The sequence below is a fragment of the Budorcas taxicolor genome, chromosome 9 (assembly GCF_023091745.1).
Source record: "Budorcas taxicolor isolate Tak-1 chromosome 9, Takin1.1, whole genome shotgun sequence".
Classification (NCBI taxonomy): domain Eukaryota; kingdom Metazoa; phylum Chordata; class Mammalia; order Artiodactyla; family Bovidae; genus Budorcas; species Budorcas taxicolor.
Genome location: NC_068918.1, coordinates 52655342 through 52680777, shown reverse-complemented (window position 1 = coordinate 52680777; position 25436 = coordinate 52655342). Strand labels below are relative to the sequence as shown.

Genomic DNA, 25436 nt, shown 5'->3' with positions numbered 1-25436 from the left:
CAAAGCAGCCCCACTTTTGTCTACTTCAAATAATGGTAAGTAAGATGTGAGCTTAGAGAAGGAGTAAGAGTAAAATGAGTTCCACTACTTTCTTTTTTTAATCAATTTACTACCAGATATCATCAACTATAGCTTTAGATCAATAAACAGTGTTTCTGATCAACTTCTAATCACTCCTTATTTGTCTCCCTTCTCCATGAAGGGAACATAAGAAAGGAACACAGGAGTTATGGCTTTCTTGTGTTCCTCCCAGATGCAAAAAAACTGGCCTTGCACCCTGGCAGTACTAATAGTTCTAATGAAGCTGTTAAAAAACAGGACCGGAGTCTTCAAATAATGAAACCTGGTTTAGGGTTATCATTTGAAATACGGTGCTAAATTTTCATTAAGTTTCAAAATGAGCTAACTATATAATGAAGAAAAACAACATTAAATCATATCTTAGAAGCCCAAATTCTAAAATACAGAACAATGAAGGGGGAAGAAAAGAAAGCTACAGAAGACCAATGCTGTACTGCCAATTTTGCCTCTATCTAGTTACAAGATTAAAGCAAATATTCTATTTTCTGGATTCCACCCCCTCAAATATATCCACAGACACACTCACTTCAGTTCAGTCACTCAGTCATCTTAGACTCTTTGCAATCCCATGAACGGCAGCACGCCAGGCCTCCCTGTCCATCACCAACTCCTGGAGTCCATCCAAATCCATGTCCATAGTGTCGGTGATGCCATCCAACCATCTCATCCTCTGTCGTCCCCTTCTCCTCCTTCCTTCAATCTTTCCCAGCATCAGGGTCTTTTCAAATGAGTCAGCTCTCCACATCAGGTGGCCAAAGTATTGGAGTTTCAACATCAGTCCCTCCAATGAACACCCAGGAGTGATCTCCTTTAGAATGGACTGGTTGGATCTCCCTGCAGTCCATGGGACTCTCAAGAGTTTTCTCCAACACCACAGTTCAAAAGTATCAATTCTTTGGTGCTCAGCTTTCTTTATAGTCCAACTCTCACAACCATACATGACCACTGGAAAAACCAGAGCCTTGACTAGATGGACCTTTGTTGACAAAGTAATGTCTCTGCTTTTTAATATGCTGTCTAGGTTGGTCATAACTTTCTTTCCAGATGATCAACACTGAAATCAGATTGATTATATCCTTTGCAGCCAAAGATGAAGAAGCTCTATACAGTCAGCAAAAACAAGACCAGGAGCTGACTGTAGCTCAGATCATGAACTCCTTATTGCTAAATTCAGACTTAAATTGAAGAAAGTGGGTAAAACCACTAGACACATTCAGGTATGACCTAAATCAAATCCCTTACGAATATACAGTGGAGGTGAGAAATAGATTTAAGGGACTAGATCTGATAGACAAGAGTGCCTGATGACTATAAATGGAGGTTCGTGATATTATACAGGAGACTGGGAGCAAGACCATCCCCAAGAAAAACAAATGCAAAAAAGCAAAATGGCTTTCTGAGGAGGCCTTACAAATAGCTGTGAAAAGAAGAGAGGCGAAAAACAAAGGAGAAAAGGAAAGATATACCCATTTGAATGCAGAGTTCCACAGAGTAACAAGGAGAGGTAAGAAACCTTCCTCAGCGATCAATACAAAGCAATAGAGGAAAAGAACAGAATGGGAAAGACTAGAGAGCTCTTCAAGAAAATTAGAGATACCAAGGGATATCATCTTTACATTTCATGCAAACATGGGCTCGATAAAGGACAGAAATGGTATGGACCTAACAGAAGCAGAAGATATTAAGAAGAGGTGGCAAGAATACACAGAAAAACTGTACAAAAAAGATCTTCATGACCCAGATAATCCCAAAGGTGTGATCACTAACACTCACCTAGAGCCAGACATCCTGGAATTTGTAGCCAGGTGGGCCTTAGGAAGCATCACTACGAACAAAGCTAGTGGAGATGATGGAATTCCAGTTGAGCTATTTCAAAGCCTGAAAGATGCTGCTGTGGAAGTGCTGCACAATATGCCAGCAAATTTGGAAAACTCAGCAGTGGCCACAGGACTGGAAAAGCTCAGTTTTCACTCCAATCTCAAAGAAAGGCAATGCCAAAGAATGCTCAAACTACCACACAATTGCACTCATCTCACACGCTAGTAAAGTAATGCTTAAATTCTCCAGGCCAGGCTTCAGCAATACGTGAACCGTGAACTTCCAGATGTTCAAGCTGGTTTTAGAAAAAGCAGAGGAACCAGAGATCAAATTGCCAACATCGCTGGATCATCGAAAAAGCAAGAGCATTCCAAAAGGACATCTATTTCTGCTTTATTGACTATGCCAAAGCCTTTGACTGTGTGGATCACAATAAACTGTGACAATTCTGAAAGACATGGGAATACCAGACCACCTGACCTGCCTCTTGAGATACCTGTATGCAGGTCAGGAAGCAACAGTTAGAACTGGACATGGAACAACAGACTGGTTCCAAATAGGAAAAGGAGTACATCAAGGCTGTATATTGTCACCCTGCTTCTTTAACTTATATGCAGAGTACATCATGAGAAATGCTAGGCTGGAAGAAGCACAAGCGGGAATCAAGATTGCCGGGAGAAATATCAGTAACCTCAGATATGCAGATGACACCACCCTTATGGTAGAAAGCGAAGAAGAACTAAAGAGCTTCTTGATGAAAGTGAAAGAGGAGAGTGAAAAAGCTGGCTTAAAGCTCAACATTCAGAAAACAAAGATCATGGCATCCGGTCCCATCACTTCATGGGACATAGATGGGGAAACAGTGGAAACAGTGTCAGACTTTATTTTTGGGGGCTCCAAAATCACTGCAGATGGTAATTGCAGCCATGAAATTAAAAGACGCTTGCTCCTTGGAAGGAAAGTTATCACCACAAACACACTAAGTCTCCCTAGAAGAGTTCACAAATTAAAAATCTTTTCCAGGCATAGCTTTATTTACAAGTGAGTTTCTAAATATTAGATACAATGTTATGGGCATAATTAATACTTATTAGGAAATAAGACAGGAAGTAAATTCTTATTAAATGCAATATTCAGTCAAAGTTGTTATATACCAGAAAAAAAAACTACTTACTTCATGATCAAAAGAAAATTAGGGCTAAACAGAAATTTATCTGCTCTGATATCTTCCCTCAAGAGGAACTAAAAAACAGCTAAGTGAACAAATCTAAATTATAGCAGTGTAACATCACTGAATTGTTAATTTGATTTACTCATTCTGTTCCTAAACAGCATAAAATATCATCTGTTTGTAGCTCATTGAAAATTATTCCAGAGATATCTAAAACCTCTTTAATATTCCTCTCAGTATATAAAACTTTTCTAGTGTAGCATCTCATTATCCTATCCACACTATTCCTGTCTGAACATTCAGTTCCACTCACTGGAATAAACATCTGCTACAAACATTATTAATGAGATAACATATCAAAGGATCCAAGCAAGTTACTAACTTCCTGGGGTAATTACACTGTTCTGTATAAAAACCATTAGAGCAGTAACTATGTTCAGAAGCTTCCTGAACATATTATAAATGGTTTATCTACATAACAGCTATTTCTACAAGTCACCAAGTATTTGTCAGGACAAGTAAAGCATGACTACATGTCTAGCACTCAATTAAAACAAAGGCATAGGACATTTTTATGAGAAAAAAAAATTACAATTTACATTTCAAATCTATACGTTTAGTAAATTGCTGATATAAAAGCTCAAAACCAGAAGTTAAGCAATAACTACAATGAATTGTGTATTCAATTTTTCTTAAAGCAAGAATGCTTGTATATACATGTGTATTACATATACATATATATATACACACACACACATATAATACACATACATCAGAAGTATGTGTGAAAATATCAGTAGCTATCTTTTACAGAGTGTCCACTGTATGCTAATTGTTTGGAATTACTTTATTTAATCCTTTTATAGCAAATCTGTTGGGTAATGGATTGCCATTATCTTATATGAATCCAAACATTTTTCTTAGGGTCATCTAGCTTTATCCTACCCTATGTGTCATGTTCTTTGAAATATGTTGTTGCTGCTGCTGCTTTTGACTAAGTGGTTTACATTTTTGTTTGGAAATTAATGTGACAGAGAGTTGTCACATTTAAAATCTCAAAAATTTCACAGCCATCACAAATGTTCCCATAACTTTCATGCGAAGACATTGACAGCTTTTCAATGATTAATTGATCCAATAAACATTTACTGAGTGCCTGTCATGTGCCAGGCACTATTCTAGGCACTGAGGACACAGTGGTTAGAAAGACAAAAGTCTCAGTTCTCGTAAGGTTTGCTTTCATTATGGCTATCTATTCATTAAAAGACTTTTGCTTATCTATACAAATTATTCCCATAGCATTACATACTTCTTATGGCAAATATACTTTGAGTTCTTTTCTTTTACTTCATTATTGGCATTATAATAGTAGTTATAAAAATATTAATATTAACAATAAAATCAAGTTATATCCACTCCATATCTCCATAGGTATCTTTTAAGGTCACCACAAAGTTAAATGTAGATGAAGACAGTATTTAAAAAAAAAGATATAATTATCATTTTGATATTCAAAAACTGTCATAAAAATCAAATGCAACTTATATCATCTTCAAAATAATATTTAAAAATAAAATATGAAAACAGGATCTTAAAGAGATTATTTTCTTTCCCATTTTACTGCAGCATTATTCATAATAGGCAAGATATGAAAATAACCTATCCACCAACAGATGAATAAAATTGATGCATGTAAGTATATATATATAATAAAAAAAATGTATATTATACACACACACACAATGGAATATTCTTCAGCCATGAGAAAGAAGAAAACCCTGTCACTTGTGACAACATGCAACTTGAGGACATCAGTTAAATGGAATAAGGCAGAAAAAGACAAACACTGTAAGATGTCACTTATATGTGGAATCTGAAAAAGCCGAACTCACAGAAACCAAAACTGGAATGGTAGTTACCAAGGGATAAGAGGGTGGGAAAAATGAGGAGATACTAATCAAAGGGTACAAGCTGCCAGGTATAAGACAAATAAGTTTTGATGATCTAATGCACAACATGCTGATTATAGTTACTATTGTATTTACATACTTGAAAATTGCTAAGATGATAGATCTTAAATGTTCTCACTGTCGAAAAGAAATGGTTATTATGGAAGTGATAGAAGTGTTAGTTAACACCATAGCAATAACCATTTTGCAACATATGTGTACCAAATCAACAATTTGTACACCTTAAACCTGCTTAATGCCATGTCAAATTGTATCTCAACAAACCTGGAAAATAACTAAAATAACTAAAATATACATATATGTATATATGAAAGTGAAAGTGAAGTTGCTCAGTCACGTCCAACTCTTTGCAACCCCATGGACTGTAGCCTTCCAGGCTTCTCCGTCCATGGGATTTTCCAGGCAAGAGTACCTAGAATGGGTTGCCATTTCCTTCTCCAGGGGATTTTCCCAACTCAGGGCTCAAACCAGGGTCTCCTGCATTGCAGGCAGACTCTTCACCTTCTGAGCCACGAAGGAAGCCCCATATGCGTGTGTATATATCACATACATACATGTGCGTTCATGCTAAGTTGCTTCAGTTGTGTCCGACTCTTTGTGGCCCTATTGACCGTAGCCCGCCAATCTCCTCTGTCCATGGGATTCTTCAGACGAGAGAGAATACTGGGGGAGGCTGCCATGCCCTCCTCCAGGGGATCTTCCTGACCCAGGAATCGAACCTGTACCTCCTGCACTGTAGGTGGATTCTTTTACTGCTGAGCCGCTGGGGAAGCCCATACACATACTACATACAGTCTAATTATTCTAAAATATTTTCATTATGAAAAAATTAATGACTTCTATATTAATTTCTGTTAAAGTAGTTATTTCAACTGGTATAAAATTCGCTGAATGAATAAATACATATATAGCAAAGCCATATAAAATATATTACAATCGAGAAAAAGTTAACTGGTATTGAGGAAGCATAAAATTTTTACTAATTAATACTTTTAAACTTAGGAATATGAAATGTGAAGCTAAGCTCTGTTATAAGAATAGAACCATAAGAGTGGATAAAATTACAAAAAGTATTAGTAAGGATTAACAGAAAAAGGAAAAACTATCGAAGGAATAAAATACAGAATGAATCAGGGGACTTGGTGATTTTTAGATTATAAACTCATAATACATCTGTTAATTTTAGAAGTGCCCAATAACCATTAAAGACAAGGTGGTGGGCAGCAGACATACCAAAAGTACAATATTATTAAGAAAAAATACTTTCAGATTTACATTTAATCTGAAACCAAATATTTAAAAAATGAAAGAGATAACTGTAGTAGACAACGAAGAATACTAGTAAAACAAAAACTATACAATATATGAAACAGTTTATTTTGCTGTTCATGTCACTCCCAAAAGTACAAACCTTCTCTCACAACAAAGCAGTATTCTTCAAGCATTTGGGTTATTTAGTATAACTTTTCTTTTTCAGAAGTCTAACTTACCGAGTACCATCTGCTTTCCAGCTTACTTTATATGGCTTCTGCTCCAAAAGTTTAATGTTTTGCTTGTCCATGGAAACAGGCTGTGCTCCAGGGAATCCAGACCTTAACGAAGATCACTGTATCACTATTATGGCTGGTATCCATACAAAGCAATACATGTCTTAAACCAATCTCACATGAGTCACACATGTAGCACAACGGTCTCCCAATCATGAAATTAACATCAGTTGGAGTAATATCAGCTTTCACAAGAATGCTGACAAAATGTTATCATTTTCTTGACATTTTAAAATTTGAGTTAACAAGATCCTAAATGCCACTATGAATTATGACTACTGGGCTAATTTTTAAATATTAACATACATGATCTAAATATTAAAGCATATATATTTACAAGTCTTTTACTTCAGGAAGAAGTCTTGCCTTAATTATCTTACATTGCTCTAGGCCCCATACTTCTCCATCATGACACTGCCAACTTGGCATAACTCTGCAGGGTTGGCAAGTTTCTGCTCAAAAGATGCCCAGAAGTGACAAAACAGGAGAAATTCAGGTCGAGATTAAGGTACACTGGCAAGGGTTTAACAGAACACTAAAACTGACATCACTTCATCATCATTTGCAGCTTTCAGTTAAAATTATTTCTAGTTGATTGATCTGTATGTACCAGTCCAAAAGTTCTTTATATTAGGAATTTTTAACAATAACCCTATTTCATCATGTTCTAACTGTATTAAAGTTTTCTGCCACAGATGGCAAAAACCTACAGGAATGACCACAGACCAAGACCTGAGAACAACAGATAAGAGCCGTGAACTCTCCCCTGAATACTCTGCTATGAAATGTCTTATGAATATCTTCAAGTCATGGTAAGGGGCAGAGTATATTTAAAGCTGATTCTTCTAGATTTCTGATGACAGAAAAACTGGAAAGGGGGGCTCATTCAAGTTTCACCTCTTCTTTCTTAATAAAATCATAAGGGCAACCAAAACTCTAATCAGCAACAGTAGAATCAAACCCACCAAACAAATACCAGAAGGTAACAACAGTAATTTTCTATTCCTCTAGAGAAGACATGTGAGTCATCTAATTTTGACTCAAAAATCTAGTTATTACACTGTTTATCTTGAGAAAAATTTGATAAACTTTTGCTTGACAAAGAATTCTATGTAAACACAGAAATTTCATAGAGCAAAGAAGCTATGTCACTGTTTGCATTAATGTTAAGTACTGCAGAGTAAGAATAAATTTTATTTAAAACTTAAATTAAAACTTAAAATGCTTATTACCCTTCCCAGCCACAGAACTGATGACACTTCTGCTGTACCTCTCCTAACTTTGGCTGAGTTGTTACTTGAGTTACACCTTTAACAGTTACACCCTCCAAAAAAATAGCACCCTGAAAATAAAAGGAAAAGAAAAATATATTAGAGTTCAAATCTATCTACAAAGACTAGACGGAATGACAGATTCATTTATTTTCAGAAATCTGAGTAAATATATGCAACAAATAGTCTGCTACAGGAGGTTCTGTAGATTTCTCTGGGACTGTACACTAGTTTTCCTTAATCCAGCATATGATTTTCAGTGTACATATACAGCCCAGTGTCTATATCATGCTATCAAAGCAACCGTGGTCACTACTCAGGAACCATAACAGCAATAATAACTTACCTACCATTTACTCAGTTAGGCAAAGTACCTGGCATTTTACAGTTTCTCTAACCTTTATTTAACAATTCTGAAAATCAGACTGCATTACATTTATTTCATAAATGAACAAATGAGGCATAAAGATTTTATGCAATTTATTCAAATGGTAAAAACAGAATTTGAACCCAGGTCTAAACTATACCATTCACCAATGATTCCCATTGAAGAGGATGGGAAGTTGTGTCACTAATGGAGCTTGGATTTTGAGATACACACCTACAATATATACCTTTGTAAACTAGAATAAGACTATAACAGTAGACAAAATGGCTAAGCTATAGTCATTGGATGTATCAACATAAAAACTAAATATTACTCATCACTCAATTTTTTTTTAATACAAAAGCTTTTGGTTTATTGTTTAATAAACATACACAGGATTCTGTAAAGGTTACTAACTGAATGAGATCTAACACGTACCTTCTCCACCGCTTTGACCCACACCGCTTCTAAATGATTTCCAGCTAACCAGTTAGGATTGAACACTTTGTACTTTTGGTTGCTCAGTCGCTCAGTCCTGTCCAACTCTTTTGCAACCCCATGGACTGTAGCCCGCCAGGCTCCTCTGTCCATGGGATTTCCCAAGCAAGAATACTGGAGTGGGCTCCCATTTCCTTCTCTATCATCCCTGAAGTTTTAATCTAAATTCTTTGACTCAGAACTACAGAAAATGTATTATTGTCTTTCATAGCAAATATACTTTTAAAATATCACAGAGAAGTGAAGCAGATGGAGAATTTATGTATCAAATAAAGAACACTCCTGGAAATTTTAGACACTAAAAAAATAGTCTAGATTCATGTTACAATTACTTTGCAACCCATAAGAGGGCTGGCATCAGTCTCAAGAAAAATCTATAAAACAGCTAGAGAGCTGTTAACGTAATTAAGGAATAAAAAATATGGTCTGCAAACTGCAATGATCAATCTTCTGGCAAAGACTTGGCAACCTGAACCATTTGGGAAGGGAAAAAAAGAATGCAATGTTTAGTACATACACATCTAGAAGAGTCCTAGGTCAATCCACCAGACACTGATCTTAATTTTTGCCCCTAGTTCTGAATCATATTTTATAGTTATTTAAAATGTCATCTACCTTGTTTTCCTTCAAGGGAGGTTCCATGAGCCAAAGGATCAAAGAGTACCATTCCTCTCCTATTATACCATAACCTCTCTTTATCAGCCAATGAAGTTTCTGTTTTAGAATCATTTCTCCATTAAATATAATAACTAAACAGAGTATTTTCAAAGGAAAACTTAATCAGGTGGTTGTTTTTTCAACATGTTTAGTAACTGAGATACTCAAATAACTTCAATATCCTGATAAAATTATATCTTGTATATATTAATTAAAAAAAGAAAGCATCTTTACTCTGAAAGTACTAATAGCATAGAAGTTTCACATGAAGAAGGTATCTAGTTTCACTTATGAGCATGTATTTCCTAAGCAAAGGCAAAAAATCAATGATAATTTCTGAAAAGCAAAGGTCAAATTCACATAAATTAATCCTAAAAACACAAACACTACATTTGAAGAAGCTAAATTTTTTAATTGAACAGAATAAATAAATATTGAGCCTCAGTACAAAGAACTAATCACTCTTGGCTCTCTGTTAACTATCTTCAATCTCAACTAACATAAAAGAAAAATGAAAGTTTTCTAACCATGAACTTGCCCATTAATTACATCCACACCTGTCATGCCTGTCAACCACACTGCTGACATTACCCCAAATTCAACTCTCCAGTCACCTTTCCTCTCTGATGGTCTTGTCCTCACTGCTTCTGAGCCCCTTCTTGGTTCATCTTATCATTAATCACCTTTCCAATGTAAACCCTGGAATCTCTTTTTCATAAATAACCTTCCCTGTAAACTTTACCTTTTTCATGAACACCTTGTACCCTGTGTCCTCATTGGAAGCTAGCTCTCTACCAAGAAAACCACTCACTTTTCTCTTAAGTGAAAACCACTCATTCTCTCACTGCCCAAGTCCTATTCTGCTGCTGCTGCTGCTAAGTCACTTCAGTCGTATCCGACTCTGTGTGACCCCACAGACGGAAGCCCAGCAGGCTCCCCCGTCCCTGGGATTCACCAAGCAACACTGGAGTGGGTTGCTATTTCCTTCTCCAATGCATGAAAGTGAAAAGTGAAAGTGAAGTCGCTCAGTTGTATCCAACTCTTAGCGACCCCATGGACTGCAGCCTACCAGGCTTCTCCATCAATGAGATTTTCCAGGCAAGAGTACTGGAGTGCGGTGCCATCGCTTTCTCCAATAGGGTAGTGTAAACAATTCTCTTATATCCTCACTGCTCTCCTGGCCTCTTTCTATAGCTCCTCTTCCATTCAGGCTAACTCATTCAGCTATTAGCAGAATCAAGTAGGGCAGATAACCACTGTGGCTGGTTACATAAAAGCTCTCTTTGTGGATGGGATGCATTCCCCACCCACAAGGAAACAGGCAGCTGAAATTTACTGAGGAAAAATCACAATCTCAGTGCAAAGGATGAGACTTCCCTACTCTTGTTAAAGACCTACTTCTATCTGCTCATGAACTCCATTTCCTTCAGTCTCCTCAGAAATTGCCCTGCCATTTCTTCTGCTATGATTTCAGGTTATTTTCAACTTCATTGATTCCACTAGTTCCTTATCCTCAAGTAATAACTATGCTTGAAGCCTTTCCCGAATATTTCTGCATCAAGCAATCACCCTCAGTCTCCCTTTTTGCTCATAATTAAACTGCTCGAATAGTGTGCACCAGTGTGTAGAAAAGAGTTAACATAACAGGACTGCTTGCCAGGTGGGCCTCTGGATGGCATCTGGGAAACAACTTTCACTGTTCTCAGTCAACTGATAAGACTGGGTCATCATGCCTAAACTACCTGTACAGACAATAAAACTTATGCTGAACAAATGCTTTGCTTCTGGGATTCTGGAATACTGATACATGCTAGGTACATGCTGTCTGCATGACGAACCATAAATAAAAACATTAGGCACTGAGACTCTAACAAGCTTCCCTAGACAGCAACATCACACACACGCTGCTGCATCTCCACTGCTGTGGGAAGAGTGAGCTCTGTATGATTCCCTGTGGGAAGGGGAGAGCATAAGGAAGCCTGCACATGGACTCCTCAAAACTCCACTTCTTTTTTCCCCTTTTGATCTGGATATTCTCAGTACATTGGTGCACTAAATCTTAGCTCTGAGTACAACTAAGTATATACTGAGTTCTAGCAAATTTTCAAAAGTGGGGTGGTACTGTGGACCCTGAACACAACTGTCTCCTTTTTCTCACCTCCCATCTTAAGAGAGATCACTACTGTGACCTAGCTCTACTGTACCACAGAAAATAATCCTCAGAAAGACATTTCCTATCCTTATCATATTTGTTCCCTCTGTGACTTTTCATACTATTAAATCATTCACACAGGTCACTACCTAAAACTCTAAACTATTCCTCATATTTCTTTGTCCTTTTGTGCTACATCCAGGAAAAATTTCTTAGCTGGATCTTCCAGTTTGATAATTTCCTCCAGACTGCTAACTTCAGGCTGCTATTAAACCCACCTCCTGATTTTTTTCTTTATTATTATCATTTCCAAGTTCTCTAACTAGTTCTTTTTCATAATAGCCTGCCATTATTTTATGGCTTGATGCCCTCTCTTGTCTTCTAAAGAATGTTCTGTTTGCTGCTTATAAACTATTCCCTCTGGTGCTAGCTAAAAGGAATGAGGTAGTTCTGAATGTACTAAGAAAAGATATCCAAGTGGGAAAAAAAAAAAGCTAACATTAAATACATTTATGTTAACAACGGATAGGGGGAGTCAGGTTAAACTGAATAAATGTATGTAAATGCATAGAAAAAGTCAGTATCTAGAAGTATAATCAAAAAGTAGAGTGGAAGTGGGAATAAAGAGATAACTTTTAACCCTACATACACTTCCAGATTTTCACACTTTTATTTTACAAAGAGAACTGAACTTTAAGTCACTTGCGGACACTCTAAAAGAGATAGGTAACTAGACAGGTAAGTAAAAAGGAAGAAATTCTTTTAAGATGATAAAAATGCTAGTGGTAGGGTGAAAACGGAAAGATTATTTGTTTCCAAACTTTCTTTAATGTAAGATATTATAAATAAAAAATATTTAACAATTTTAATATTTACTAATTATGATCTGAAAAGAAGAAAAACCTACTAAAGTACATAAGGCTTTAGAGTTTTCTTTTTTCATGACTCTACCTTTGGAAGTATAAATACAAATATTCTTGAAATCCACCATGTCCTCAATGTCACTCAGAGATCAAACCTAATTGCTTCTTCCAAAAACAGAGAAGGGAAGCTTGCTGCTTTTGGCAATGGCAGACTAGCTTATTTAGATCAATAGTGCAGCCATGAGAAAACATTACAAAACAAGTTAAAAATACCTGTTTTAAGACATCAGAGAATTATAAAGGTGTTAAGGACCTGAAGCCAAGAACTTAGAAAGAATGGAATTCCAGAGAGATGTGCTAGACAGCTGGCATAATTTTTCTCCTCTAGGATTTTCATCTATAGGCACTGTTTCAAAAATAGTAGCTGAGAGGGTAAGAAACTGAACAGAACTTTCAGCATTTATCACAAGAATAGGAAGACAAAAACTAGAGTACCAGGCCATCAAGGAGAAGAGGTCCTGCTTAATTTTCCAGGCTTTCAGTTAGAATTCCCAGAGGACCACACTCTGGGAATTGGGGTGAACCAAAATCAGACCAGCTCTCAAACTAAAGCCCAGCTTTTAACAGTTCAATTCCGAACTGAGTTAAGATTCTCTACTCCTATCTTGTGTAGGAGCAAAAGTAAATCTTCTCTGAAGGAAGATAACAGGGTATAGAGCTGCAAACCATTTCCGTAATTTTTCATACATAATATCTAGCTAGCAGAAATACCCAGGTAGGAAGAAAAAAAAAAAAAACTACAACTGACTGGAAATCAAAGGACACAAGAAGAAAAAAAAAAAAAAAGACCCAGAGGATAGCTGTACATCAGTTACCTCACATGGGCTTTCAAATAGGCTTAATAAATTCAAAAACTTAAATGACAAGATGCAGAATCCCAGTAGAGAACTGAAAGTTATTTTAATACTCAAGCTGAAATTCCAGAAGTGAAAGTAAAGTAACTAAAATTAAGAACTCAATGGATAAATTTAACAGCAGCACAAACTTAAAATAGAGAATTAAAACACTTGGTCAGAAAAAAATATCCAGACTGAAAAAAATGAAATAAAAGTATAGAAAATATTGAAAAGAACATAGACAACATTTTAAGAAATAATAAAATATAAAAGGTCTATTGGGTAGAAGGAAAGAGGTGAAAAAATTGATATAAATTAATATTTAAAGAGATAATAGCCAAGAACATCTAAAACTGATAAAAGAAAAATCCAACCATAGATTCAAGAGTCACTGCAAGTAGGAAGCTAGAAAAATGCAAGAAAACCACAGGTAGAAATATCACAGTAAAACTGCTGAAATCAAAACCAAAAAGAAATTACCTTTAAAGAAGCAACTTCTCTAAAGAAATGAATTATAGAATAATATGTTCAACGTGCCAACACAGAAGTCAAGAACCTGGGTTTCGAAGAACAACTGTTCGTCAAAAAGATGGGGAAAATAAAGGCATTTTCACATGAATGTGAAATGTGTCACCTCAAAACATATAAAGCAAAATCTAAGAGAACTATAAGGAGAAGAAGGTAAATCCATAATCATAGTGAGGAATTTTTAAATACTCCTCTTAGTAACTGACAAAACAAAACAGAAGAAACCAGGTTTGGGTTTGCTTTTATTTTACGTCATTTTTCCCCCTAAAAAAACATGCACTTCTCATGTACTTCTTATGCCACTGGAGCTCTTTTGTAAAAATAAGGATTTAATGGTACTTAACTGAATATTTTTAAATGAATATAATTTTTAAAGCATTTCTGCTGGCAAAGAAAAATAAATGCTGCAAACTTAACTCATTCTGTAAAATCAGTTCAGTTCAGTTCAGTCCAGTCGCTTAGTCGTGTCCAACTCTTTGCGACCCCATACTGCAGCACACCAGGCCTCCCTGTCCATCACCAACTCCCAGAGCTTACTCAAATTCATGTCCTCAAGTCAGTGATGCCATCCAATAATCTCATCCTCTGTCATCCCCTTCTCCTGCCCTCAATCTTTCCCAGCATCAGGGACTTTTCAAATGAGTCAGCTCTTCACATCAGATGGCCAAAGTATTGGAGTTTCAGTTTCAACATCAGTCCCTCCAATGAACACCCAGGACCGATCTCCTTTAGGATGGACTGGTTGGATCTCCTTGCAGTCCAAGGAACTCTCAAGAGTCTTCTCCAACACCACAGTTCAAAAGCATCAATTCTTTGGTGCTCAGCTTTCTTTATAGTGCAACTCTCCCATCCATACATGACCACTGGAAAAACCATAGCCTTGACTAGACAGACCTTTGGTGACAAAGTAATGTCTCTGCTTTTGAATATGCTGTCTAGGTTGGTTGTAACCTTCCTTCCAAGGAGTAAGCGTCTTTTAATTTCATGGTTGCAATCACCATCGGCAGTGATTTTGGAGCCCCCAAAAATAAAGTCTGACACTGTTTCCACTGTTTCCCCATCTATTTGCCATGAAGTGATGGAATCGGATGCCATGATCTTCATTTTCTGAATGTTGAGCTTTAAGCCAGCTTTTTCACTCTCCTCTTTCGCTTTCATCAAGAGGCTCTTTAGTTCTTTGCTTTCTGCCATAAGGGTGGTGTCATCTGCATATCTGAGGTTATTGATATTTCTCCCAGCAATCTTGATTCCAGCTTGTGCTTCATCCAGCCTAGCATTTCTCATGATGTACTCTGCATATAAGTTAAAGAAGCAGGGTGACAATATACAGCCTTGACATACTTCTTTTCCTATTTGAAACCAGTCTGTTGTTCCATGTCCAGGTCTAACTGTTGCTTCCTGACCTGCATACAGGTTTTTCAAGAGGCAGGTCAGGTGGTCTGGTATTCCCATCTCTTTCAGAATTGTCCACAGTTTATTGTGATCCACACAGTCAAAGGCTTTGGCATGGTCAATAAAGCAGAAATAGATGTCCTTTTGGAATGCTCTTGCTTTTTCGATGATCCAGCGATGTTGGCAATTTGATCTCTGGTTCCTCTGCTTTTTCTAAAACCAGATTGAACATCTGGAAGTTCACGGTTCACGTATTGCTGAAGCCTGGCTTGGAGAATTTTAAGCATTACTTTACTAGCGTGTGAGATGAGTGCAATTGTGCGGTAGTTTGAGCATTCTTTGGCATTGCCTTTCCTTGGGATTGGAATGAAAACTGACCTTTTCCAGTAAGCTGTTTAAACTTTTACACTTTTAAATACTAGATCATAATTCAAGAATACATTACGCATATGCTTCTAATTAATGTTACTCTTTAAAACTTCAGTTGAATTCCCTCATAAAAATGATATGAGAGGGTAATCATCTATGTGTTATGCTAGTAGACTTTCTTTAGAATATGATACTTATTTTTCCAGGTATGTGATTCAGTAATTTCAGATATAAATCCAGAAAATAAGTAAGACTAAAAAAAATGTTATTTTTGAAATTAGTTTCATGTTTCAAAGCAATTTATACACTTGTTAGTGGTGGTAGAATATTGAAAATTGAAATGTATACATATTAACAAAATGTTTTCCAAATAAGAAACTTTAAGTCCCAAATAATTATATTTTATGAGTTACATTTCAGGCATTTTCTTCCCTGCCTGTGAATCAATACCTACTAAGAAATGAGTTGTGAGGTTTACTGCTTACTACTCAACCATGGTATCCCACATACCTGAATGATTAACTTTATTAACAATTAATTACCACCACACTTTTCCTAACTTTCCCCTTTGGCCTACAACATATACTTCTGTATGTACAGTCACAGCCAGCATTTTTCTTCTCAATATATCCACTATCCCACCAAGAAAAGAAGGTTACACCTAATGTTTTTTGTTAGGCCTTGTATTTCTAGAAGATTAATAGGAATTGCTTATTGAAGAAATAAGAGTTTTCTGAATTCAACTTTACAGAAAAATATGAAAGTGCCACCCATGGAAAGGAGAATTTATGTATAAAGTTATTTTAAATATGGGACAAGTTTGTAAAGCACTAGGAAAAATATTCACTTTATATTTAGTTGGAATCTCATATCTTTTGCAAAGAAACAATAAATTCTCAATCTAACAGTTCTTTGGTTTACCTAAGAAACAAAAACAGGAAAAATTCATATAACTGAAAGTTTTTGTAGAAAAGTCCACGATCCATGGCTATCAAAAATCTTTGGGAGGATAGAAAACTCTCCTCAATGCTTTGTGGTGACCTAAAAGGGAAGGGAATCTAAAGAGGGGATAACTGTGTATGTATAACTGATTCACTTTGCTGTATAGAGGATACAAATACAACATTATAAAGCAACTATACTCCAATAAAAATTAATTTAACAAAAAAGTCTTTGGGGGACTTTCCTGGTGGTCCAGTAGTTAAGATTCCACACTCTCACTGCCAAGGGTCTAGGTTCAATCCTCAGTTGGGGAACTAAGACCCCACAACCCACATGGTGCAGTCAAAAAAAAAGAGTCTTTGGAAATAACAGGTATAGAGAAACCTTACAAATCCAGCAAAACAAACATAGTCAACATTCTATTTGCATAAATATCAATAAGCCTGTAGAGGAAAAAGGTAGACTATAATAATAGCTTTAAACATTACCAATTTTAAACGTTCTTTTCTCCTTTTACCAAAGGAGGCGCTTGACCCAGGTTCTGATTCCTTTTTTCCATCCTCGTCCTCATCTTCATCTTCATCATCCTCAAAACACCAATCTGGCAATAGAGGTGGGGGTGGTGCTTCCTCTATATCACCATAGCGACGAAAAAGTTCTTTCAAGTAATCACCCTTATAAATTCCTGGTGGTCTGGCTTGAGCAAAAGTAGCAACTGCTGCTTCAATACTATGGAAAATAAACACCATGCAATTTCCTCACTACTCTCCATTTATGCAGATTTATCAAAATTCTCTTATTATATTTAAGGCTATTATAACAAAGTATAATAGAGGTTTCATAAAATGGGTACACCACAATCCCTACTCTCAAGGCATTCAATCTACTAAGACAAATCATTCTGAAACAGTTTTAACACAAGGTACATGGTATTTCCTAAACTCTAAAGGTAAACTACAATGAGTGTAATGAGGAGACCTGGGTGGAGTCTGTAAAGAATTTATGTAAACCCTTAAAGGTTGAGGTCTGATTATAACAGAAAACACCAGTCAAGGAAAAGCAACATGAAGATAAAGTAAAAGCATGCTGGTTTTTCAGCAACTTTCAACAGACCCAAGCGTTACGAGCAGAGGTCATCAGAGCGAGGCTAAGCACAGGCTGAGTCTGACATAGCAGTCGACATAGTGTAGAGTTACCTTTTAGAGCATCTGAAAGGGCAGAAAGGCAGAGGCAGAATGTATGCAGTAGAGAACCACAGAGGATGAGTGAACAGGGAAACATATAATTACATGTCTACTTCAGGTGATTATATTCAGAGAAGGACTTACTGCATGAAAGGCTTTGTAAACAAAAGAACTTTAAAGTGAGGAAATTCAGTAATATCTCATTCTCTAATCTCTCAGAATCTAAAAAGACACTTTACAAGTTAACAGGTGCTCATAAAGACCTGTTGATTGGCTTAAACAGAGTAACTCAGTCCCCAAAAATACCTTTATATTTAAGACTATTATACAAAGCATAACAGAAGTTTTATAAAATGGACAGACCACAGTCTCTACTCTCAAGGCATCCAATCTACTAAGAGACAAACCATTCTGAAACAGTTTTAACATAAGGTATGTGGTATTTATAGTATTTAAGCTTTTTCTAATACTCAGCAGCTATTTTTTTTAAAGGTACTTAAAAATGAAATTAAAAACAACAGTAGTAACCTCCAAGGTGAAAACATACACAAAATATTGGGAGAACTTGTCTCCAATAATTCTGTAAGATGTGAAAAAAATAATCTGGGAAAGAAAATGTGTAGTATTTGGGATCCATAAGCACTCAACATGCTACTTGGCAGAAAACATCAGTAATGAATGGTATTCTAAAGATTAACCAAATCTAAAATAAAAACCACTGAAATCATGTTAATCATGAAGTGAAGTGAAGGGAAGTCACTCGGTCATGTCCAACTCTTTGTGACCTCATGGACTGTAGCCTACTATGCTCCTCTGTCCATGGGATTTTCCAGGCAAGCGTACTGGAGTGGGTTGCCATTTCCTTCTCCAGAGGATCTTCCTGACCCAGAGATCAAACCCAGGTCTCCCGCACTGTAGGCAGACACTTCACAGTCTTAGCCAAAGTAATCTATTTGTTAATCATGACTTCACCATAAAACCTGGAAATATAAAATGCTAAAACTGAAAAAAAAAAAATTGACAAAATTTTTTATCAATTACTAAATATATCTTCTTTTACTACAACAAGAAACAAATACCTCCAATCCATTTTCTCCACCAAGAAGGCACATATGAGGAAACCAGTGCGATTGAAACCATGGGTACAATGAACACCTAGAAAATAAAGCAGTTTTGATTTAAAATTACAAATCACTTCAGAGGCCATATTTCACTTTAAAATTCCAACCTGCAAACAAAACATTTCAATCATTTTATAAAATAACCACATTTTTAAAACTTAGCCCTCTCTTATAACTATTAAACCTGTCAGCTTAAATTGCTTGGAATATAACTTACAGCACTAGTAACAGTTTAAATATAACATTGATTTATTAATTACAACTGTTTCTAAGGTCTAAAGTTTTATTTCAAAACTAAAAGATCCAAGCATTTTAAATAAGGAGATATTTCATCAAACACACAACTCTAAAAGACACACATACACACCCACACAGGACACTTGACTGGATACAGAAACTGATGAACATACAACATACTAAAAATAAAATTACTTTAAAGCTCTCTAGAAGCCAACTGACTGTATCTTTACATTAGCCTACAATCTTTCAAAATAGACTTTTAAGAGGAAAAACTGCTGAGAAAAAGAAATTTATTTTTGTTAAGCTTTTTTTCGGAACATATTCCAGGTAAGTATGGTCCTATCTTTATAATATGCAAAGCTACAAATGAGCTTCATAACTTCCAAAAATGATTGCATTCTCAAATCATTTTAACTACTTTGAAAATGTAATAAAAACGACTTGGTGTACATTACTAAATTATCACATTTTATAAAATCCACTTCATTGGCAGTTCAACACAAAATAGAGACGAAGCATCAATGAAGCAAGAAAACTACTAAGGAAATCATCCCACTAATCTCTATGTGAGATTAGGGTTTGACTGACAAGGGTCCTGGTGATGGGAATAACACGGAGAGGCAGATCGAAGAAACATTTAAGGTAGAATCTGCAATCTGAGGGATCAATTACTGTCAACACTGATAGAAAAGATGTAGAAGGAGTCTTCGGTTCTGACTTGGATGACTAATTAGGCAGCGGCACCACCCATCAAGTTACAAAATACAGGAGTTTATATCAGTCTACTGGGCAACACAATGAGTATAGCTGTACGTGCAGAGTCAACACAGTGAGCACACTTGGACATGCAGAGTTTAAGGTGCTTAATAGGAAGTCCCCCAGTGACCCAGTGGGTAGGATTCGGCGCTTTCACTGCAGAGGCATGGGTTCAATTTCTGGTCAGGGAACCATCCTTATGCCTGGTGGTGTGGCCAAAATACAAAAAAAAAAAGGGGGAGGGGAGTGTTTTCTTATGAGATTCAAAAATATTTGGAAATAGGGTAAAGAGCTTCACAGAGAGGTCTAGCTGGAATTGTGGATTCCAGAATGATCAGCTTATAGTCAACTACAGAAGGTGTCTGTGGTGTGGATAAAATCACTAAAAATGGGTAGAACAAGAGAACATAAATAAAGATGGAATGTGAGGAAAACTAACCTTTCAAGAATAAGTTGAGGGGGTGGGAAGGCATTAAAAAAAGACTAAAAATGAACTTTCATGGGGTCAAGAAAATAAAGAGAACATGAACATAGGGTCATGTTTACCAGGGAAAGAGGAAGTCCCAAGAACTGTTTAAATGTCACATGAAGATTAGAACTGAAAGTCGCTATTTGTTTAGAGGGAGGACTCCACATTGCAATGAGGTGAATAGGAATGAACGGATTTGAGCGTCAATCTTTTGGAAAGTGTGCTGGGAAGGGGAAGAGGACATATAAAACAGCAAGAAAAGGTTTTTTGGGGACAGGGTAATATTTTAATATAAGAGGTTTAAATACGTTTATAGGCTGAGAAAGATCTGGTTAATTCACAGAGGTTGAAAGTAATAGAGAACAATGATATAAATGAAATGAAGTTTCCTAAGAGATTTAAAAATAATAATAATAAAGAGATCAGCCTTGAACAAAAAAAGACACTCCTTAGAAATAAGCTGCTATAGAGGTGGTCCTAAGATGGCGGAGGAATAGGACTGGGAGACCACTTTCTCCCCGACAAATTCATCAAAAGAACATTTAAACACTGAGTAAATTCCACAAAACAACTTCTGAATGCTGGCAGAGGGCATCAGGCACCCAGAAAAGCAGCTCATTGTCTTCGAAAAGAGGTAGTAAAAAATATAAAAGACAAAAAAAGAGACAAAAGAAGTAGGGAGGGAGCTCCGTCCCGGCAAGGGAGTCTTAAAAAGAGAGAAGTTTCCAAACACCAGGAAACACTCTCACTGCCGAGTCTGTGGCGAGCCTTGGAAGCACAGAGGGCAACATAACAGGGAGGAAAAATAAATAAATAACTAAAACCCACAGATTACGAGCCCAACGGTAATTCCCCCAGTGGAGAAGCAGCGCAGATGCCTGCATCCACCACTAGCAAGCAGGGGCTGGGCAGGGAGGCGCTGGCTGCACTGCTTTTTAAGGATCAGGCCCAAATGCCCCGAGGGTAACCAGAGCGAACTAACCTGGGCTAGCAAACCAGACTGTGGGATAGCTACCACACGAAAAGCTCTAACATAAGACACCACCAGGACCACGCACAGAACAAAGGATGGAACAGAATTAGCCGGCTGCAGACCATCCCCTTCCGGTGACAGGCAGCCAGAGCCCAAAGGGCTGGAAGGGGTCGATCACAGCCCCAGAGAAACATTATCTACCAAACTGCAAGCAGACTTATTTGCTAACTAAGACTTCTTGGGGTTCTGGACGGTCATCATCCGCCTGAGAAGGTACGCCAGTTGTACACCCAGAAAACTGAGCAGCAGGGAAGGAGGAGGCAATAAGTCACAGTGACCGCGCTCGCCAAACACCTGAGCTACTCGGACCTGGGAAGGGCACAAAACACAGGCCCAACTGAGTCTGCGCCTCTGAGGACTACCTGAGTGCCTGAACCTGAGCAGCTTAGACCCGAGAGGTGCGTGCAGCCCAGGGCCAGCCTCAGACGGTTCCCAGCAGAGCAACCTAGAGCCTGAGCTGTGTGCACTGTGACTGGGGGCAGGCCCAGTGTGGCTGAGACACTGCGAGCACACATCAGTGTTATTTGTTTGCAGCGTCCCTCCCTCCCCACAGAGCGACTGAACAAATGAGCCTAAAAAAAGTGTCCACCACCGCCTCCCTTGTGTCAGGGCGGAAATCAGACACTGAAGAGACCAGCAAACAGAAGAAGCTAAAACAGAGGGAACCGCCTTGGAAGTGACAGGTGCAATAGATTAAAACCCTGTGGTTAGTACGGACTACGTAGGAAGGGGCCCACAGATATTGAGAAATATAAGCCGGACCAAGGAACTACCCGAAAATGAACTGACCCCACACTGCCCACAACACCACCAGAGAAAGTCCTAGATATATCTTTACTATTTTTACAACCATTCTTTTTTTTTCTTTTCTTTTTAACTTTTTTTAATTTTTAAGTCCTCTATTACTCCTTTAATTTTCATTTTTATAACCTACTATTACTTTTCAAAAAAAGACCCTATTTTTAAAGTAAACTTCAGATTTTTTTTTAATAATTCTTGTTACTTTGTTTTTTTTTTCTTCTCCTTCTTTTCTTTAATATTGTATTTTTGAAAATCCAACCTCTACTCTAGATTTTTAATCTTTGCTTTTTGGTATTTGTTATCAATTTTGTACCTTCAAAAACCCAAACTTCAGTACCCATTTTTACAAGAGAGCGAGATTACTGCCTTGACTGCTCTCTCCTCCTTTGGACTCTGCTTTTTCTCCACCAGGTCGCCTCTGCCTCCTCCCCTCCCCCTTCTCTTCTCTACCCAACTCTGTGAATCTCTAGTGTGTTCCAGATGGTGGAGAACACTTAGGGAACTGATTACTGGCTTGATCTGTCTCCCTCATTTTCATTTCCCCATTTTATCCTCCTGGCCACCTCTGTCTCCTGCCTCCCTCTTCTCTTCTCTGTATAACTCCATGAACATCTCTGAGAGGTCCAGACTGTGGAGCACACATAAGGAAGTGATTACTGGCTAGCTTGCTCTCTCCTCTTTTGATCCCACCTCATCTCATTCCAGTCACCTCTAACTCCCCTCTCCCTCTTCTCTTCTCCATGTAACTCTGTGAACCTCTCTGGGTGTCCCTCACTGTGGAGAAACTTTTCATCTTTAACCTAGATGTTTTATCAGTAGTGCTGTATAGAAGGAGAAGTCTTAAGACTACCGTAAAAATAAAACTGAAAATCAGAAGCAAGAGGCTTAAGTCCAAATCCTGAGAACATCAGAGAACTCCTGATTCCAGGGAACATTAATAGATAGGAGCTCATCAAACACCTCCATACCTACACTGAAACCAAGCACCATCCAAGGGCCAACAAGTTCCAGAGCAACACATACCACACAAATTCTTCAGCAACACAGGAACACAGCCCTGAGCTTCAATATACAGGCTGTCCAAAGTTACTCCAAAACCACTGACATCTCACAACTCATTACTGGACACTTCACTGCACTCCAGAGAGAATAAATCCAGCTCCACCCACCAGAACACGAACACAAGCTTCCCTAACCAAGAAACCTTGACAAGCCACAGGTACAACCCCACCAACAGCGAGGAAACTCCATAATAAAGAGGACTCCACAAACTGCCAGAATACAGAAAGGACACCCCAAACGCAGCAATATAAACAAGATGAAGAAACAGAGGAATACCCAGCAGGTAAAGGAACGTGATAAATGACCACGAAACCAAACGAAAGAGGAAGAGACAGGGAATCTACCTGATAAAGAATTCCAAATAATGATAGTGAAAATGATCCAAAATCTTGAAATCAAAATGGAATCACAGATAAATAGCCTGGACACAAGGATTGAGAAGATGCAAGAAAGGTTTAACAAGGACCTAGAAGAAATAAAAAAGAAAATCAATATATAATGAATAATGCAATAAATGAGATCAGAAACACTCTGGAGGCAACAAATAGCAGAATAACAGAGACAGAAGACAGGATTAGTGAACTAGAAGATAGAATGGCAGAAATAAATGAATCAGAGAGGAAAAAGAAAAACGAATTAAAAGAAATGAGGACAATCTCAGAGACCTCCAGGACAATATGAAACGCTCCAACATTCAATATAGGAGTCCCAGAAGAAGAAGACAAAAAGAAAGACCATGACAAAATACTTGAGGAGATAATAGTTGAAAACTTCCCTAAAATGGGGAAGGAAATAATCACCCAAGTCCAAGAAACCCAGAGAGTTCCAAACAGGATAAACCCAAGGTGAAACACCCCAAGACACATATTAATCAAATTAACAAAGATCAAACACAAAGAACAAATATTAAAAGCAGCAGGGAAAAACAACAAATAACACACAAGGGGATTCCCATAAGGATAACAGCTGATCTTTCAATATAAACTCTTCAGGCCAGGAGGGAATGGCAAGACATACTTAAAGTGATGAAAGAAAATAACCTACAGCCCAGATTACTGTACCCAGCAAGGATCTCATTCAAATATGAAGGAGAAATCAAAAGCTTTACAGACAGACAAAAGCTGAGAAAATTCAGCACCACCAAACCAGGTCTCCAACAAATGCTAAAAGATCTTCTCTAGACAGGAAACACAAAAAGGGTGTATAAACCAGAACCCAAAACGATAAAGTAAATGGCATTGGGATCATACTTATCAATAATTACCTTAAACATAAATGGGTTGAATGCCCCAACCAAAAGACAAAGCTGAATGGATACAAAAACAAGACACCTATATATGCTGCCTACAAGAGACCCACCTCAAAACAAGGGACACATACAGACTGAAAGTGAAGGGCTGGAAAAAGATATTTCACGCAAATAGAGACCAAAACAAAGCAGGAGTAGCAATACTCATATCTGATAAAATAGACTTTAAAACAAAGGCTGTGAAAAGAGACAAAGAAAGACACTACATAATGATCAAAGGATCAATCCAAGAAGAAGATATAACAATTATAAATATATATGCACCCAACATAGGAACACTGCAATATGTAAGACAAATGCTAACAAATATGAAAGGGGAAATTAACAATAACACAATAATAGTGGGAGACTTTAATACCCCACTCACACCTAAGGATAAATCAACTAAACAGAAAATTAACAAGGAAACACAAACTTTAAATGATACAATAGACCAGTTAGACCGAATTGATATCTATAGGACATTTCACCCCAAAACAATGAATTTCACCTTTTTCTCAAGTGCTCATGGAACCTTCTCCAGGATAGATCACATCTTGGGCCATAAATCTAACTCGGTAAATTCAAAAAAACTGAAATCATTCCAAGCATCTTTTCTGACCATAATGCAGTAAGATTAGATCTCAATTACAGGAGAAAAATTATTAAAAATGCCAACATATGGAGGCTGAACAACACACTTCTGAATAACCAACAAATCACAGAAGAAATCAAAAAAGAAATCAAAATATGCATAGAAAAGAATGAAAATGAAAACACAACAACCCAAAACCTCTGGGACACTGTAAAAGCAGTGTTAAGGGGAAGGTTCATAGCAATACAGGCATTCCTCAAGAAACAAGAAAAAAGTCAAATAAGTAACCTAACTCTACACCTAAAGCAACTAGAAAAGCAAGTAATGGAGAACCCCAGGGTTAGTAGAAGGAAAGAAATCTTAAA

General features: G+C 37.2%; 1 protein-coding gene across 2 annotated transcripts in view; it reads right to left on the bottom strand.

The window, feature by feature from the left end:
* RNGTT (RNA guanylyltransferase and 5'-phosphatase) overlaps positions 1–25436 on the bottom strand; it is a 233538-nt gene that overhangs the window by 180927 nt on the left and 27175 nt on the right. For both annotated transcript variants that reach the window (XM_052645721.1, XM_052645722.1), the window contains exons 5-8: positions 18786–18861; positions 17011–17251; positions 7820–7929; positions 6531–6632 (exon numbers count right to left, since the gene is read on the bottom strand). In XM_052645721.1, coding sequence (XP_052501681.1) covers positions 6531–6632; positions 7820–7929; positions 17011–17251; positions 18786–18861 — 529 coding nt within the window. The remainder of the gene's footprint in view (positions 1–6530; positions 6633–7819; positions 7930–17010; positions 17252–18785; positions 18862–25436) is intronic.